This window comes from Amphibalanus amphitrite, unplaced genomic scaffold, assembly GCF_019059575.1.
Source record: "Amphibalanus amphitrite isolate SeventyFive unplaced genomic scaffold, NRLGWU_Aamphi_draft 000136F_arrow, whole genome shotgun sequence".
NCBI classification, from domain to species: Eukaryota; Metazoa; Arthropoda; class Thecostraca; order Balanomorpha; family Balanidae; genus Amphibalanus; species Amphibalanus amphitrite.
Window position 1 is genome coordinate 216,452 of NW_024881631.1, and position 14,343 is coordinate 230,794.

At 58.8% G+C, this 14,343-nt stretch overlaps 1 protein-coding gene across 1 annotated transcript in view; it reads right to left on the minus strand.

Annotated features, from left to right (window-relative positions):
* LOC122382256 (E3 ubiquitin-protein ligase MYCBP2-like) overlaps nt 1-14,343 on the minus strand; it is a 34,712-nt gene that overhangs the window by 12,845 nt on the left and 7,524 nt on the right. The window contains exons 12-33 of the mRNA XM_043367354.1: nt 14,186-14,303; nt 13,766-13,885; nt 13,095-13,254; nt 12,640-12,781; nt 11,994-12,147; nt 11,442-11,569; nt 11,130-11,234; nt 10,624-10,745; nt 6,926-7,106; nt 6,369-6,597; nt 5,970-6,095; nt 5,607-5,740; nt 5,195-5,404; nt 4,820-5,026; nt 4,359-4,706; nt 3,960-4,142; nt 3,738-3,767; nt 3,305-3,489; nt 2,782-2,978; nt 2,357-2,563; nt 1,914-2,058; nt 184-406 (exon numbers count right to left, since the gene is read on the minus strand). Of these exons, the coding sequence (XP_043223289.1) occupies nt 184-406; nt 1,914-2,058; nt 2,357-2,563; nt 2,782-2,978; nt 3,305-3,489; nt 3,738-3,767; nt 3,960-4,142; nt 4,359-4,706; nt 4,820-5,026; nt 5,195-5,404; nt 5,607-5,740; nt 5,970-6,095; nt 6,369-6,597; nt 6,926-7,106; nt 10,624-10,745; nt 11,130-11,234; nt 11,442-11,569; nt 11,994-12,147; nt 12,640-12,781; nt 13,095-13,254; nt 13,766-13,885; nt 14,186-14,303 (3,654 nt within the window). The remainder of the gene's footprint in view (nt 1-183; nt 407-1,913; nt 2,059-2,356; nt 2,564-2,781; nt 2,979-3,304; nt 3,490-3,737; nt 3,768-3,959; nt 4,143-4,358; nt 4,707-4,819; nt 5,027-5,194; nt 5,405-5,606; nt 5,741-5,969; nt 6,096-6,368; nt 6,598-6,925; nt 7,107-10,623; nt 10,746-11,129; nt 11,235-11,441; nt 11,570-11,993; nt 12,148-12,639; nt 12,782-13,094; nt 13,255-13,765; nt 13,886-14,185; nt 14,304-14,343) is intronic.

Genomic DNA, 14,343 nt, shown 5'->3' on the forward strand with positions numbered 1-14,343 from the left:
GTCAGGCGGGCCCGGTCGGGTCGAACAGCTCGGTCTTACTTACTAATACACAGTCCTTCCTAGGGAAAACAGTCCGGCTTACCCGGGCACATGACAGCCTGATTATATACGCGCTTAACACGCCTGTCTGACACGACCAACAACACACATACAGGCCTGCGTGTGACTGGTGAGCGCTCTGACCTGCAGTCCGGCTGTGTAGGCTGTCACGCCGTGCTGGTCGCGCGTGGTCACCGTCACGGTGGCCGGCCAGCCGCGGCGCAGCGGCTCCCCGGCACACTCTGTCTCCGTGAGCTCCGGCTCGAGGCGCGGCTCCGGCTGCAGCCAGCCGGCCAGTCGCGCTCCGCTGGTGCCCGGCCGGGCCGTCACCAGGTCCCGTAGGAACTCGCGCTCGTTACTGTGACAGCTGCCAGAGGGAACACAGCGCAGAGATGGTGAGAAGCAGAGGTCCGAACACACGGGCGATACAGACAGTGCCGAGCGGCTGACTCGTGCCCAAACGACATTCAAGACGGTCACTTGAAATTTACGCACCGATTATCAGAGCTCATGGTCGATAAAATTATGAATACATCCGTTCGTGAATTTACAAAATGGCAGTGACATAGCTATGGACGAAAACAAGACTAAGCCGAGTCACAGCGGACGGTCCGCGGCTCACCTGAAAGGTATGACTCCGTCCAGCGCCTGGCTCACAGTCGGCTGACTGATGATACTACATACCGGTCCGCGGCTCACCTGAAGGGTATGACTCCGTCCAGCGCCTGGCTCACAGTCGGCTGACTGATGATACTACATACCGGTCCGCGCCTCACCTGAAGGGTATGACTCCGTCCAGCGCCTGGCTCACAGTCGGCTGACTGAGCCGGTTACAGTGCCGGTCCACAGCTCACCTGAAAGGTATGACTCCGTCCAGCGCCTGGCTCACAGTCGGCTGCTGACTGAGCCAGTCACAGTCCCGGTCCACAGCTCTCACCTGAAGGGTATGACTCCGTCCAGCGCCTGGCTCACAGTCGGCTGCTGACTGAGCCGGTCACAGTCCCGGTCCACAGCTCTCACCTGAAGGGTATGACTCCGTCCAGCGCCTGGCTCACTGAGGACACTGCAGACCGGTCCGCGCCTCACCTGAAGGGTATGACTCCGTCCAGCGCCTGGCTGACAGTCGGCTGTTGACTGAGCCGGTTACAATGCCGGGCCACAGGCTCACCTAAAGGGTATGACTCCGTCCAGCGCCTGGCTGACAGTCGGCTGACTGATGATACTACATACCGGTCCGCGCCTCACCTGAAGGGTATGACTCCGTCCAGCGCCTGGCTCACAGTCGGCTGACTGATGATACTACATACCGGTCCGCGGCTCACCTGAAGGGTATGACTCCGTCCAGCGCCTGGCTCACAGTCGGCTGACTGATGATACTACATACCGGTCCGCGCCTCACCTGAAGGGTATGACTCCGTCCAGCGCCTGGCTCACAGTCGGCTGACTGAGCCGGTTACAGTGCCGGTCCACAGCTCACCTGAAAGGTATGACTCCGTCCAGCGCCTGGCTCACAGTCGGCTGCTGACTGAGCCAGTCACAGTCCCGGTCCACAGCTCTCACCTGAAGGGTATGACTCCGTCCAGCGCCTGGCTCACAGTCGGCTGCTGACTGAGCCGGTCACAGTCCCGGTCCACAGCTCTCACCTGAAGGGTATGACTCCGTCCAGCGCCTGGCTCACTGAGGACACTGCAGACCGGTCCGCGCCTCACCTGAAGGGTATGACTCCGTCCAGCGCCTGGCTGACAGTCGGCTGTTGACTGAGCCGGTTACAATGCCGGGCCACAGGCTCACCTAAAGGGTATGACTCCGTCCAGCGCCTGGCTGACAGTCGGCTGCTGACTGAGCCAGTCACAGTCCCGGTCCACAGCTCTCACCTGAAGGGTATGACTCCGTCCAGCGCCTGGCTCACAGTCGGCTGCTGACTGAGCGCCAGTCCGCCGCGCAGCAGCGCCGCGTGCGCCGTCACCGTCTCACCCGTCACCTCGTCCGCCAGCTCCGACTCCAGCCGCGGCTCGTCGTCTGAGGGCGGACATGTGATACGGATGTGACTCGTGCGCTGGAGCTCCGGTGCTCCTCCAATACGCTCGAGCCTAGAGCACGACACACAATAGGGACATGACGGGTGCACTGGGGCTGACATCGCACGCATAATATGGACGTGATGCGGGCACTAATATTTCGTATTAAAGCTGGCACATACATTATCAGATATTAGAACCTAGCGTACACGTTTTATCAGTGCTATATAGCGCTGCTACAATTGTTTCAGATCCACCCGGTGGAAAACGTCACAGGGTCCGGGACAGGCTGACTGTACCTGAGAGTGCCGGCAGCGGCATGTTGCGCCTGATGAGCGCCGCAGCGCACAGTCCGCCGAGGAAGGCCAGCTCGTGCTCCAGCAGGTGGACGCCGTCGGCGGCGGTCGGCTCGTAGCCGGTCACCAGACAGCGGAACCCGAACTGGGTGGAACGCTCGTCACGTACGTAGTCAGAGGCCGTCTCCAGGGTGAACACCACCTCACAGCCTGACGGGGAGACGAGAGCAAGGTCAGAATACGGGGCCAGTCGGTATACAGATCACTAACGCACCATTATCAGGTCACGGACAAACAAAAACGACGCCAGAGTATTTACATCACACTCATGCGTCGCTACATTCCTCTGGATGAGGTCAGACTTTCCTCCCTCATTGTTCCTCTCGCTTGACTGCCCTCCCTCCCTTCCTCCCTCCCCGTCCTCTCACCTGGCAGCAGTACGGCGGAGCGCGGCCATCCCTCGCAGCCGGACAGAGTGAGCAGCGTCACCAGCCGCTCCGAGTCGCCGTCAGCGGCCGGCCCGCCGACCGGTACCTGTACCACCAGACGGTCCTCGGGCTGGGCGGTGCAGCAGCGCGCGTCAAACTCGAGCCCCATCCACAGCACCGAGACCGGAAACTGTATCCTGTAACAGCAGACAGCGCGCGTCAAACTCGAGCCCCATCCACAGCACCGAGACGGGAAACTGTATCCTGGAACAGTGCAGTACACAGCGCAGAGTCAAACTCGAGCCCCATCCACAGCACTAAGACGGGGAACTGTATCCTGTAACGACACACAGCGCGTCAGACTGCACAGCACCGAACCGAGAAACTACACCCTGAGGAGTACGCGGCGCGGAGTTACTATCTATCAAAAACAGCTGGGAAAGGACACATAACTTGGCGCCAGGGGTCCTTGACTGTCGCAGCCAGTCTCGGCTGCAGTTACAGGCAGCGAGTGCGTCCGTACCTCTGCTGCCTTACGGCGGCCGGGGGGTACGGGTGGTCGCTCTCGACCCAGCAGCAGTGCGGCGACACGGTGGGCGGCGCGTCGGCCGGGTCCGGCGCCGGCTGCTGCAGCGCCAGCCACAGGTTGTTGAGCGCCGCTACGTGCGGCAGGAGCTCCTGGATCAGCGACATCACCTCCACGGCAGCCTGGCGACGGGGAGACAGTCAGACGCCGACAGCTCAGACAAGAGAGACAGGCGGTACACCTTCCACCGGGCGGTGCGTATCCGGAGGTAGCGCGGTGGTGGCTCCCCACTCCCCAGTCGACAAGTACCCTGTACCCGACATATCGAAATGACCCGTTCCCCACCACCTGACACGCAACTAAGGGTTTCATGGTGAATTCAACCGACAGAGACCCTGAGGTGCCACTCTCCCAACCAGCCGCCACGTACCCGGGGGTCGGACGGCACCATGGCGGCCACCTGGGAGAGCGCCGTCGGCAGAAGCCGGATCACCAGCAGGCTCTCGGAGACGGCGCGCGCCGCCGCCGCCGAGCCCACGCCGCGCGCGCCGGCTGTCAGCTGCGCGGCGGCGCGGCAGAGCGCGCGCAGCAGCCGCAGCGCGGCGCGACGGGCGCGCGGCGCCGGCCGGTCGGCGGCGGCCGGCCGCGGCGCCAGGCTGTAGTAGAGTAGCTGCGGCAGCTGGCCGCGCGTCTGATTGGTGCCGTTCAGACTCAGCGGACACGTGCTGAAGGCGAACACGGTGCCGTCCGGACCGCGCACCCGGCTCTGGCCGCCGTCACCGTTACTGGTGCGGCCGCCGAAATTCCGCAGACGCAGCGCGTACTTGGTGTTCTCCTGGAGCGCGGATACAGACACACACACGTCAGTCATTTGGATAGAGCTGACAAAATAAAAAATGGGTTTCTCGGAATGATCAGGGAAGCGAGCCTTGATGAGAACTTCGAAAATAAGTAAGCCGACATCTTAAAATCACGCCTTACGCATACAGCCAAACTAGCAAAACTTGATCATGGCAGTAATTATGATCAGCTACCGAAGAAGATTCCTCACCTTGATGGAGACGGGTTTGTTGAAGCGCACCTCCACCAGTTCGGCGGGCTCTGGGGTGCCGAACTGGCCGCTGGCGGCCGTCAGCACGGGCCAGCGCTGGTGGAGCGGCGCCTCCAGCTCGGCCGGCCGCTCAGGCGCCACCTCCTCCAGCAGCTCCAGCTCGTAGTTGAACCGGCCGGCGCCGCCGTAGAGGACCGCTCCGGCCAGCAGCACGCCCGGCCGGTCCACCGTGAACGCTATGGCGTCTGGCGAGCCGCTACCCGTGTTCCAGGAGCGGGCCGGCGAGACGCGCGTGAAGCGGGACGGCGTCCAGTGCAGCGGGTGCGAGTCCGGACCGACCAGCTCACTCTGACAGCGGCACACAGGACAGAGTCAGTGACATTATAAACCCATCCCACTGACAACAGCAAGTCACAACACTCACAATGTCTCAGCTGCGAATTTCCCGGCCAGCTAGTCACCTCGGCGGTGACACACTGCGCCACTAGGTCCGTCTGGAGGCGCGCCAGTAGCCGGCAGGCGTTCTGCTGGAGGCGGCGAGCCGCGGCCGCGCTGCCCAGCGGCGCCGGCTCGCAGCCCAGCCACACGCGCAGCGGCTGGGTGAGCACAGACAGCAGCTGCTCCAGCAGCTCCGAGAACGTCCACAGCGCCGACGGAGACTTCTCCAGCTGGAACGGACACAAATAGCTGGTCAGCTGGAGTAGCACCAACCAGCACAGCTGCTGTCAGTTTACTGGGACATACGGCAAAGTAGCTGAAGTGGTAGCTCTTTTGATGTCAGATAGCTAGAGAGACCATCAGCAAGCAGTTCTGTTATCTGTCCTAGTCGGACTCACCTGACTGGCCCGTGTGACCGTCTCCACGAGTAGCGGGTGCCGGGTGATGTCACTGAGTGTCGGGTGCGGGCTGAGCGCCACCTCTGCCGAGGGTGACGGCTGTGGCTCATCCTCTCCGTGTACAGGCAGCAGCTGCGGCAGCCGCACCAGAGGGCTGCAGAGGGCCTCCAGCGCCGCCGAGAACACCAGCTCGTGCTGAGAGCCGCCGCTCTGGGAAACAAAACATAACGGTCAGCTGTGGCAGCCGCACCAGAGGGCCTCCAGGGCCGCCGAGAACACCAGCTCGTGCTGAGAACCGCCGCTCTGGGGAACGGCGTCGAACGGGCGTCAGATAAACCTGCATTGGGAATAAGATGACTCGTGAGCCTAAACGTCAATTCATACAAACATGAACAGCCTGTGCGGAGCTCACCGTTTCTCTCAGAGTGAGCAGCTCACAGAGGCAGAGCCACTTGAGCCGGGCGGTGGGATAGAAGGCGTGGAAGCAGCCGACGAAGCACTGGTGGAAAGTGTCGAGCACCGGCTGCAGGCGGGCGGCCAGCTCCGCTGGGGGCGCAGGTCGGGCCGTTACAGATTGTGAACACTTCGCCGAAGTACGAGTCGGTCCGTCACATATACGTGTAGACTGGCATTGTATTGACTAACCACTACAGAGTGACACACCACTGAGGTAAGTGGGGTAACAACCGTCCCGACCCTAGCCCGGGCCAGGTTCTCAAACCCCTACCCCCGTTCCTCCCCATCCCAGCCCCGCTGCCACCAGCTCAGCACGTACCGGAGTCAGTCCGCTCTGCCAGTGTGTTGAGCAGCTCCCCGCCCTCTGCCAGTATGAGCCGCACCAGTTTCCGGACGTCCACCATACACTGAGCCAGAGGACGGGTCTCCGGTACCGACAGCTGACCTGGGGACGCGACACAACTTCAACTCTGCGTAACTGCAGACATTTGTTGGTTATTTCATATACGGAGGGTACATCACAACCAGAAGGTGTGAATCGGGGTACAATCGTATACCACAAGTTTTCAGTAGTTGATACCAAATATGCAGAAAACCCAGTCATTCCTGAACACAGTTGTACCTTCTGGCGGGTAAACTGGGTTTGTTCCGTACCTTCTGGCGGGTAAACTGGGTGTGCTCCGTACCTTCTGGAGGGTAAACTGGGTGTGCTCCGTACCTTCAGGCGGGTACACCTGATCGGTGTAGGTGGTCAGGAGTCGGCCGCAGCTGCTCAGCACAAACGCCAGTCTCTGGAGGTCGTCCAGACTGGCGGCGTCCGGCCGGTCCCGACTGCCGCCGGAGTCTGACCGGTCCCGGGAGGTGCCGGCGTCGGGCCGGGAGCGGCAGGAGGCCACCACCAGTCGCCACGACCAGTCCGTCAGAGAGAGCAGCGCCTCGAAACACGCCTGGAGGCGGAGAGCGCCGGTCACAAGGGACGGTGATCCAGCTGACGACAGCCCCCTTTCCCCACCGACAAGTAGCCTCTCGTCTCGTCCTGTGTCTCATCTCACAGAGGCAGTCAGTGCTAGCCGGTGGCTGGCGTCCTCCGTCTCTAGATGGATACCCTCAGAGTGTCTCCCGTCCCTCGAGAGAGTGTATCTCGTCCCTCTTTTCCACCTTCCGTCCCCCAGCGTCTCCCCGGACCTCGGCCTGCCCCCAGCTCCCTCGTCCCTACTAGCCATTGTTCCCGTCCCCCGGCGTGTGTAGCCTACCCTCGGCGTCTTTCCCACTGACCGGTGTGACGGTGAGCGCCACGCGCGCCGACAGCGTGTGCACCGTGTCATCCAGGGCCGGCGCCGCCGCTGACACTGCCGTCTCGGGAGTCACCAGACGGTACAGCAGCTGCGGCAGCTGGCCAGCGTTCACGTCCGTGCCGTTATTGGAGCGCTTCGAGGATTTGAAGTAGAACACCACCCTGCGGAGCGGGAAGATCGTCAGGCGAGCACGGACCGGGGCTAGGCCAGGCGGAAGAGCGATTAAACCTCTACGGCAGTTTCCCGGCCTGAGCAATTGACTCAGCGCATCTCCTAGCCTTACGTGTCGTAACCGAACCTTAGCCGCATTGAAAAACAATGTTTGGGTCTATTCCTCGCAAAAGTCCGCCCCTTTCAGACCTTCCGCTGACCAAAACACATAAATCCAGAAACCTCGGACCCCCCCCCCCCCCCCACACACACACACCTTCGCTAGCAGCCATGATTCACGCAAACAACCCGGGACCCGCTCTCCGCCTCTACAGCCAGAATGTCAACAGCCTCAAGAGGAAGCTGGGCACTCTGCGAACGCACGCGGGAGAGCTGGCGGAGTTCGACGCCCTCTGCTTTGTAGAGACAAAGATGGCTCCCGGCCTGCCGACTGACTCTGAGCTGCAGCTGGGACTGGAAGGCTTCACCTGGTTCAGGCGCGACCGGACAGCGAACGGTGGTGGGGTGGCCTGTGCAGTTAAGGCCTCGCTGTCGCCCGTCCACAGACCCGATCTCGAGACGGACTGCGAGTCTCTGGTCGTCCAGCTCGGCTCCGGTCGAGCGGCCTACCTGGCAATCTGTTATCGGCCTCCAAGCCAGAATGAGGCAACGCAGAAAATCGCCGACCTCCTGCGGGGGCTACACGCTACTGGACACCCGTTTCTACTGACTGGCGACCTGAACCTGCCGGAGCTTACCTGGGAAGACGGAGAGCCGACCTACCGCAGCCGCACCGCCCGCGCCGAGCTGTTCATCGACGCGCTCACTACATGCGAGGCGGAGCAATCGGTGACGGCTCCGACGCGTGGCGGCAATTTTCTGGACCTTGTGGTGACTCGTGGTGGCGCGGCCCACTCCCGGGTCCGTGACAGGATCTTCGACGCTGACCACGAGGCGGTAGAAACTCGGTTCACGGTGGATCTGGGTGTCCCGCCCCGGGTGACCAGGACCAGAGTGTACAACTACAAGCGTGCGGACTTTGCTGCTCTGCGGCAGTCGCTGAGACTGCTTCCGTGGAGTGTGCTGTGGGATTTTAATGTGAACGATGCGACAATGATGTTCTACGATCTTACTTTTGCCGCTATTCAGGACTTTGTACCTTTGGTAGAGCTGCGTAGAAAGTACCCACCCTGGTATGATAGGACTGTTCGTGACCTCCTTAAACGTAAGGAGATGGCTCAAAAGCGTAAGAAAGTCAGTCCGACTGAAGAGAACATTCGGGCCCACTCCGCTGCCAGAGCTGACTTCAAGCGACAGGCCGATCAAAGCTACCGCTCATACCTACTAGGGTTAATACGAGAGTTTAAAGACAACCCGAAACGATACTGGTCTTTTGTAAAATCACTGAAGTCACATGCATCGGCGTCTCCTGTGCTCGAGTGGGGCGGGCGGGTCGCGACGGATGTGTTCGCTCGCGCTAACATATTTAATGCCTGTTTTGCAACTAAATTCAGTGCCCCGCACGCGGGTCCGCTGCCCGAGCCGCCGGTTCTGAACGCCCCAGGCCTCTCTGCTTTTGACGTGCCAGCGGGCCGCGTAGCTCAGCTGCTGCGCCAGCTCAGCCCACACAAGGCGTGTGGACCGGACGGACTAAGTGCTAGGATTATGCGTGAATGTGCGGATGAGCTTGCGGTCCCTCTTGAGATCATATGTAAACTGTCAGTGAGATCCGGAGTGTTTCCGACGACGTGGAAGCGGGCTAATGTGATTCCGGTATTCAAAAAGGGTTCCAAAAAACTCCCAGAAAACTACCGACCAGTCTCACTTTTGGCAATCAGTTCTAAAATCTTGGAAAAAGTTGTGTGTGAGGGCTTACTTCGTGCATGTCTGCCCGCTCTTCCAGACTCCCAACATGGGTTTCTTCCAAAACGTTCTTGCGTGACAAACCTGGCATGTTTTATGGATCACTGTTGGGTCTCACTGACAAAGGGCATGCAAACCGATACGATCTACACCGATTACTCTTCTGCTTTTACAAGTGTTAGTCATAGGCTACTTTTACACAAGCTTAGGCACTCTTTTAATATCACCGGTCTTGCATATAGCTGGATTGATTCTTACCTCAGCCACCGCTATCAGCGGGTCATTCTGGATGGCAAGCACTCGGACTGGATCCCTGTGCAATCTGGAGTTCCGGAAGGCAGCATTCTCGGTCCGATTCTCTTCACATGCTATGTAGCTGACCTTCCGTCTCAACTTCAGACCAGCTCACTGTCATATGCTGATGATGTCAAAATTTTCCACAGAATTCAATGTCCAGCGGACGTCAACTCTCTTCAGGCTGATCTAAGCCGTCTTAGTGACTGGTCAAAAACATGGCATCTTAGGCTCAATCCGGCTAAATGCAAGACCATCACCTTTACTTTACGTACATCTCCCATCGCATCATCATACTTTTTAGATGGTCACGAACTCGAGCGGTGTACGGAGATCAGAGATCTGGGTGTGATCCTGGACTCCAGGCTAACATTTGGCGCGCATGTTGACGCCTGTGTGAGCAAGGCCAACCGCATGCTAGGTCTACTTATGCGCAGCATGCAGGTCTCACACCGTACCCGGCTGCCGTACTTCGATCACCGGGCAGTCATGGCGGCGTACAATGCCCATGTCAGATCGGTTGTGGAATACGCGAGTGTCGTCTGGAGTGGCGCAGCACCTACTCACCTTGCGAGATTGGAGAGACTGCAACACCGTTACCTGATGTGGTTAGGCGCCAAGACACATAGCCGGTGCTCGATGGACTATGAGTCTCTCCTCCAACATTTTCACTGTATGTCCATCAAAGCTAGACTTGTTCAGACCGACCTGAAGTTCATACGCTCTGTGTTTGCCGGCCGACTGGACTGTGGGCTACTTGTGACTATGTTTTCGCTGCGTGTTCCTGGCCGGCGCTCTAGGCAGACGGGCTTGTTCAACGTACCTTTTGGACGGGTTGATACGGTGAAGAACGGCCTCGGCGTACGAGTCCCGAAACTAGTGAATGAGTTCCTGAACAAATATCCAGACGAGGATTTCTTTCAGCCTAGTCTCCACTGCACCGCGCGCATCCGTGCCTACGCACGAGGCCTTGGTACTTGTATGACGTAGTCACGTAGGCTGCTATTGTTTGCATTACTTTTATCTTTTGCATTTTTTACAGATCATGTGTCATTTTATTGTTCCTTTTTTATTGTATCTCAGTGTTTTGGCCTTTTGCCACTTTTATACGAGCTATTGCTGTCTTAAAGTGTCCCGCGGTTTTTGTCTGTGGTGGGTATAGGCATATGCATGTGCGTAGGCAGGTGTGATGAAATAGTGTGTGTCTTGTGTGTGTGCGTGTGTGCGTGTGCGTGTTTATATTTTACTTTGACCTCAGCCGTCATTGGGTTTTGCCTGTGGCTGACAATGCCTAATAAACAATAAACAAACAAGACCGTTCAACTGTAATTAAATCGCCTTCCCAGTAAGGATGCCCCCGTCCCGACTCACTGGTCCTCTCCGACGACCATGGTCTGTCCGTCCGACCCGCAGTCACTGGAGGGCCCCTCGACGCGCGCCCAGGCCAGGTACCAGCGGCCCGCCTGCAGCGAGGCCGGCTCCGGGAACAACACCTGGCGGATGGGGAGGTGGTGTCAGACGAGAGACGGAGCGGCGTCAGACGAGGGATGGGACAGCGTAACGCCAGAGCAAAGACGGGGGGGGGGAAGCGAGAAGAGCAGGGTGCACATCAAAAGGTATGTACAGCAATCACACTACACAATCATACTACATACAGCAATGACACTACAGTGTACAGCAGTCGTACTACAGAATAGTTCCAAGCTTGAAAAGCTTGCATGCGCCTCGACCAGTTTCACAGTTTTCTCTGTTTTGTTCACTTCCCAGCATCACTCACGATCTATAAAAACAGAATTACCACGCCTCTCTCAGTTTGTCGGCACTAAACTCCTGCCGTACCCGTCGCTCTCCCCCTGTGTCGGCCCGAGTTCACTCACCTGGTGCGTTTGTCGGGCGTTACACTCGTACACGACGTCGGCCGACTGTGCCAGCAGCTCCCCATCCGGCTCATGGTCACCGCCCTCCACGCCCAGGTCATACAGCTGCCGACAGAGGTCATACAGAGGTCATATAGAGGTCACAGAGAGGTTACCGCCCTCCACGCCGAAGTCATACAACGGCGTGACACCGATAATACGACAAAGGTTTAACAGTGTAGACAAAATCATGTCCAGTGGCAAGAGGGAGTCAGTTGATGGGCTCGATTTCTGCTGACCCTTCTTGACCCTCGGTCAGTCTGTATGACCTACCTTGACCCTGGCCTGGTACTGCCCGCGGCCGCCGTAGAGGCCGTAGCCCAGCAGCTGGATGTCGGCGTCACACATGAACCGGATGGCCTCCTCCGAGTGCGGCGAGTAGCCCCATCCGCCGCCGTAGTCTGTGGGGCACGGTCCGGATTATCAGAACACGGAAGGACTTACCAACTACAGACACACCGCGGAGAATCCATGACAGATGTAAAATGACGATAATAACTCAAGTTTATTGTACAAGACAAAGCTTTCGATACATAAAGTATCTTGATCACTGTCAATGAGATGTAGAATATTTGAAAATTCACAAGTAACAAAAACCGACGCAAGTCGTTGCATTTGATCAAGATACTTTATGTATCGAAAGCTTTGTCTTGTACAATAAACTTGAGTTATTATCGTCATTTTACACCGCGGAGAGCAAAGAAACAGAGCTCAAAAGAGGCATTACAGAGAAAGGGAGATAGCACGGACGAGCGCAGCACACCACAGAGAGATAGTCAAACACGCTCAAACGTTCACAGCTCTGTCTGAGCGGCCCGCACTCACTGTCGAAGCGGTGCACCATCTGAGCGTCGTCCCGGGGCGCGGGCGGCGGGCCGCAGCCGGCCGTGGCATCGGCCAGAGACGCCTGCTCGCCGTCAGCGTCGGCGGCCTGCCGCTCGGCGAGCACCGTCAGACAGCTGAGCAGGTTCAGCGCCACCTGTCGACAGACAGAGTCAGAGTCCAGTCAGACAGTTATAGAGTCCAGTCAGAGTCCACTCAGCACCGTCAGACAGCTGAGCAGGTTCAGCGCCACCTGTCGGCAGAGCCAAGGCTAGTTAGCAGACGCCACACCCTGCTCAGCTGACGATCACAGTCAGCAAACTGCCATCAGACCCACGTACAAGCACAGCAATCATCCGCTAGCACGCCCCAATGAGCAGCGACCAGATCCCCCCCGGAATGACCGACCTGACCCGTCCCCCGGTCACTAACCTGCGTCTCGGGCACCTGTCCGCCCGGTGTGACCGGCTTTGAGGAGTGACCTCACCCGTCCCCGGTCACTGACCTGCGTCTCGGGCACCTGTCCGCCCGGTGTGACCGGCTTTGAGGAGTGACCTCACCCGTCCCCGGTCACTGACCTGCGTCTCGGGCACCTGTCCGCCGGGTGTGACCGGCAGCGGACTGACTGACCCGTCTCCTGCTCACTGACCTGCGTCTCGGGCACCTGTCCGCCGGGTGTGACCGGCAGTGCCAGCTCTGCCGACAGCAGGTCCAGCTCGTGGGCCGGCCGCTCCGGTATCGCCGCCCGCAGCACGTTGTAACACCGCAGGCGCTGCGTGTCCGGCTCGAACCTGACGATAGGCGGCACCGGGTCAAAGTCAGATCACGGTCAGCTTAAAGTGATTCATGCGTCCAATCACCAAAGGTTAATAAAAGAGCGAGTCACGACTGTTCATGGCGGTAAAAGCCAGAAGTCAACATGTATTGTACGCTGAAATCGATAAAAGCAGGCAAATTACTAACTAATCTTCCAAGTCGAATAGTTCCCTGGCTAAGGAATTACTCGAAAGGTTTAGCACATGCTACCGATAATTGCACCGATAGCCAGACATCAGATCAATCGTCGCCCCTGCCCCTGCCTCTGTCACCTGGCCACCGACTCACGTCCACAGGTTGTCGTAGGCGTGGTCGAGCGCTGCCACCCGTCCGCCGGCCAGCGGCGCGTGCTCCTCGCCGCCGTACCCGCGACAGAACCGCTGCCGGCGGCTGATCATCAGCGACCCGAACGGCTGACGGTCGGCCGAGCAGCCCGTCGGGAGGATGCCTGAGGGAGGGGCGGGGGAGTCAGCTGATCATCAGCGACCCGAACGGCTGACGGTCGGCGGAGCAGCCCGTCGGGAGGATGCCTGGGGAGGGGCGGGGGAGTCAGCTGATGATCAGAGAGTCAGGCGGCTGACGGTTGGCCGAGCAGCCCGTCGGGAGGATGCCTGGGGAAGACGAGTGGTGACGTAAACGGAAGGAACGCAGCGTTCCCGACCGTAGACAGGAACGGACCGGGCAAATTCACGGCCGAATTAAATTAATGTCCTCGACAATTGACGCAAAGTAATTAACAATTATTGGCAACTAATAATATCCTAGCATATCTTCCTTGCCAAATAGGCAAGCAATAATGCAATTATACAGTTTAGAGCGGGCATTAGATCCGTAGAAGTTTCAAGCGTATAGGGATTGTGACTCATCAAATCAATCAGCCATGAACTACCGTATTCCCTCCGTCCTGTGCTAGCCCACCCTGCTCCTCTGACCGCCCCTCTGAGCCCCCCATGACTGACCGAGGAATCCGGCGTCTGCCACCACGGTGGCGGCAGAGAGCGTCTCGGCGTTCACCAGGCTCTCGTTGATCCGGATGAAGGTCTGGTCACCCGAGGCGCCCACCCACGTGGCCTTCCGTCCTGTGTGCAGAGTGACAGCGGGGTGGTCAGACGGCGGCAGGCACAGCCCGGAGAGCGCTAGGACGGTCGTTGTCACAACAGCACAGTGAGGAAAACGGAATGTCGTGGAGAGACTTAAATTAATCACAAAGGAGCAAAAACTACTTACAGAAGTTCGTACGTTTTCAAGACTAATGGAAAGCATCTCGTAGTTTAATCTTTAAAAGCGGGCTAGCTGCAGCAGGACAGCAAATTATTCGGGGACCTGGCTCATATGTGCCGGGTTTCGGAGGCTACCTCAGTCCGTAGTCCGTTACGTACCGTATCGCGCTCCGACCCCGGGCACCGGCTCCAGCGAGGCGAACCAGAGGCTGTCCGAGTCGGGTGGCGCGTCCGACGAGTCACTGGCGGCCGGCGGCGGGCGGCCCAGCTGGCCACGCTGGGAAAACGAAAACAGGGTGAACCTCCGCCGACAGACA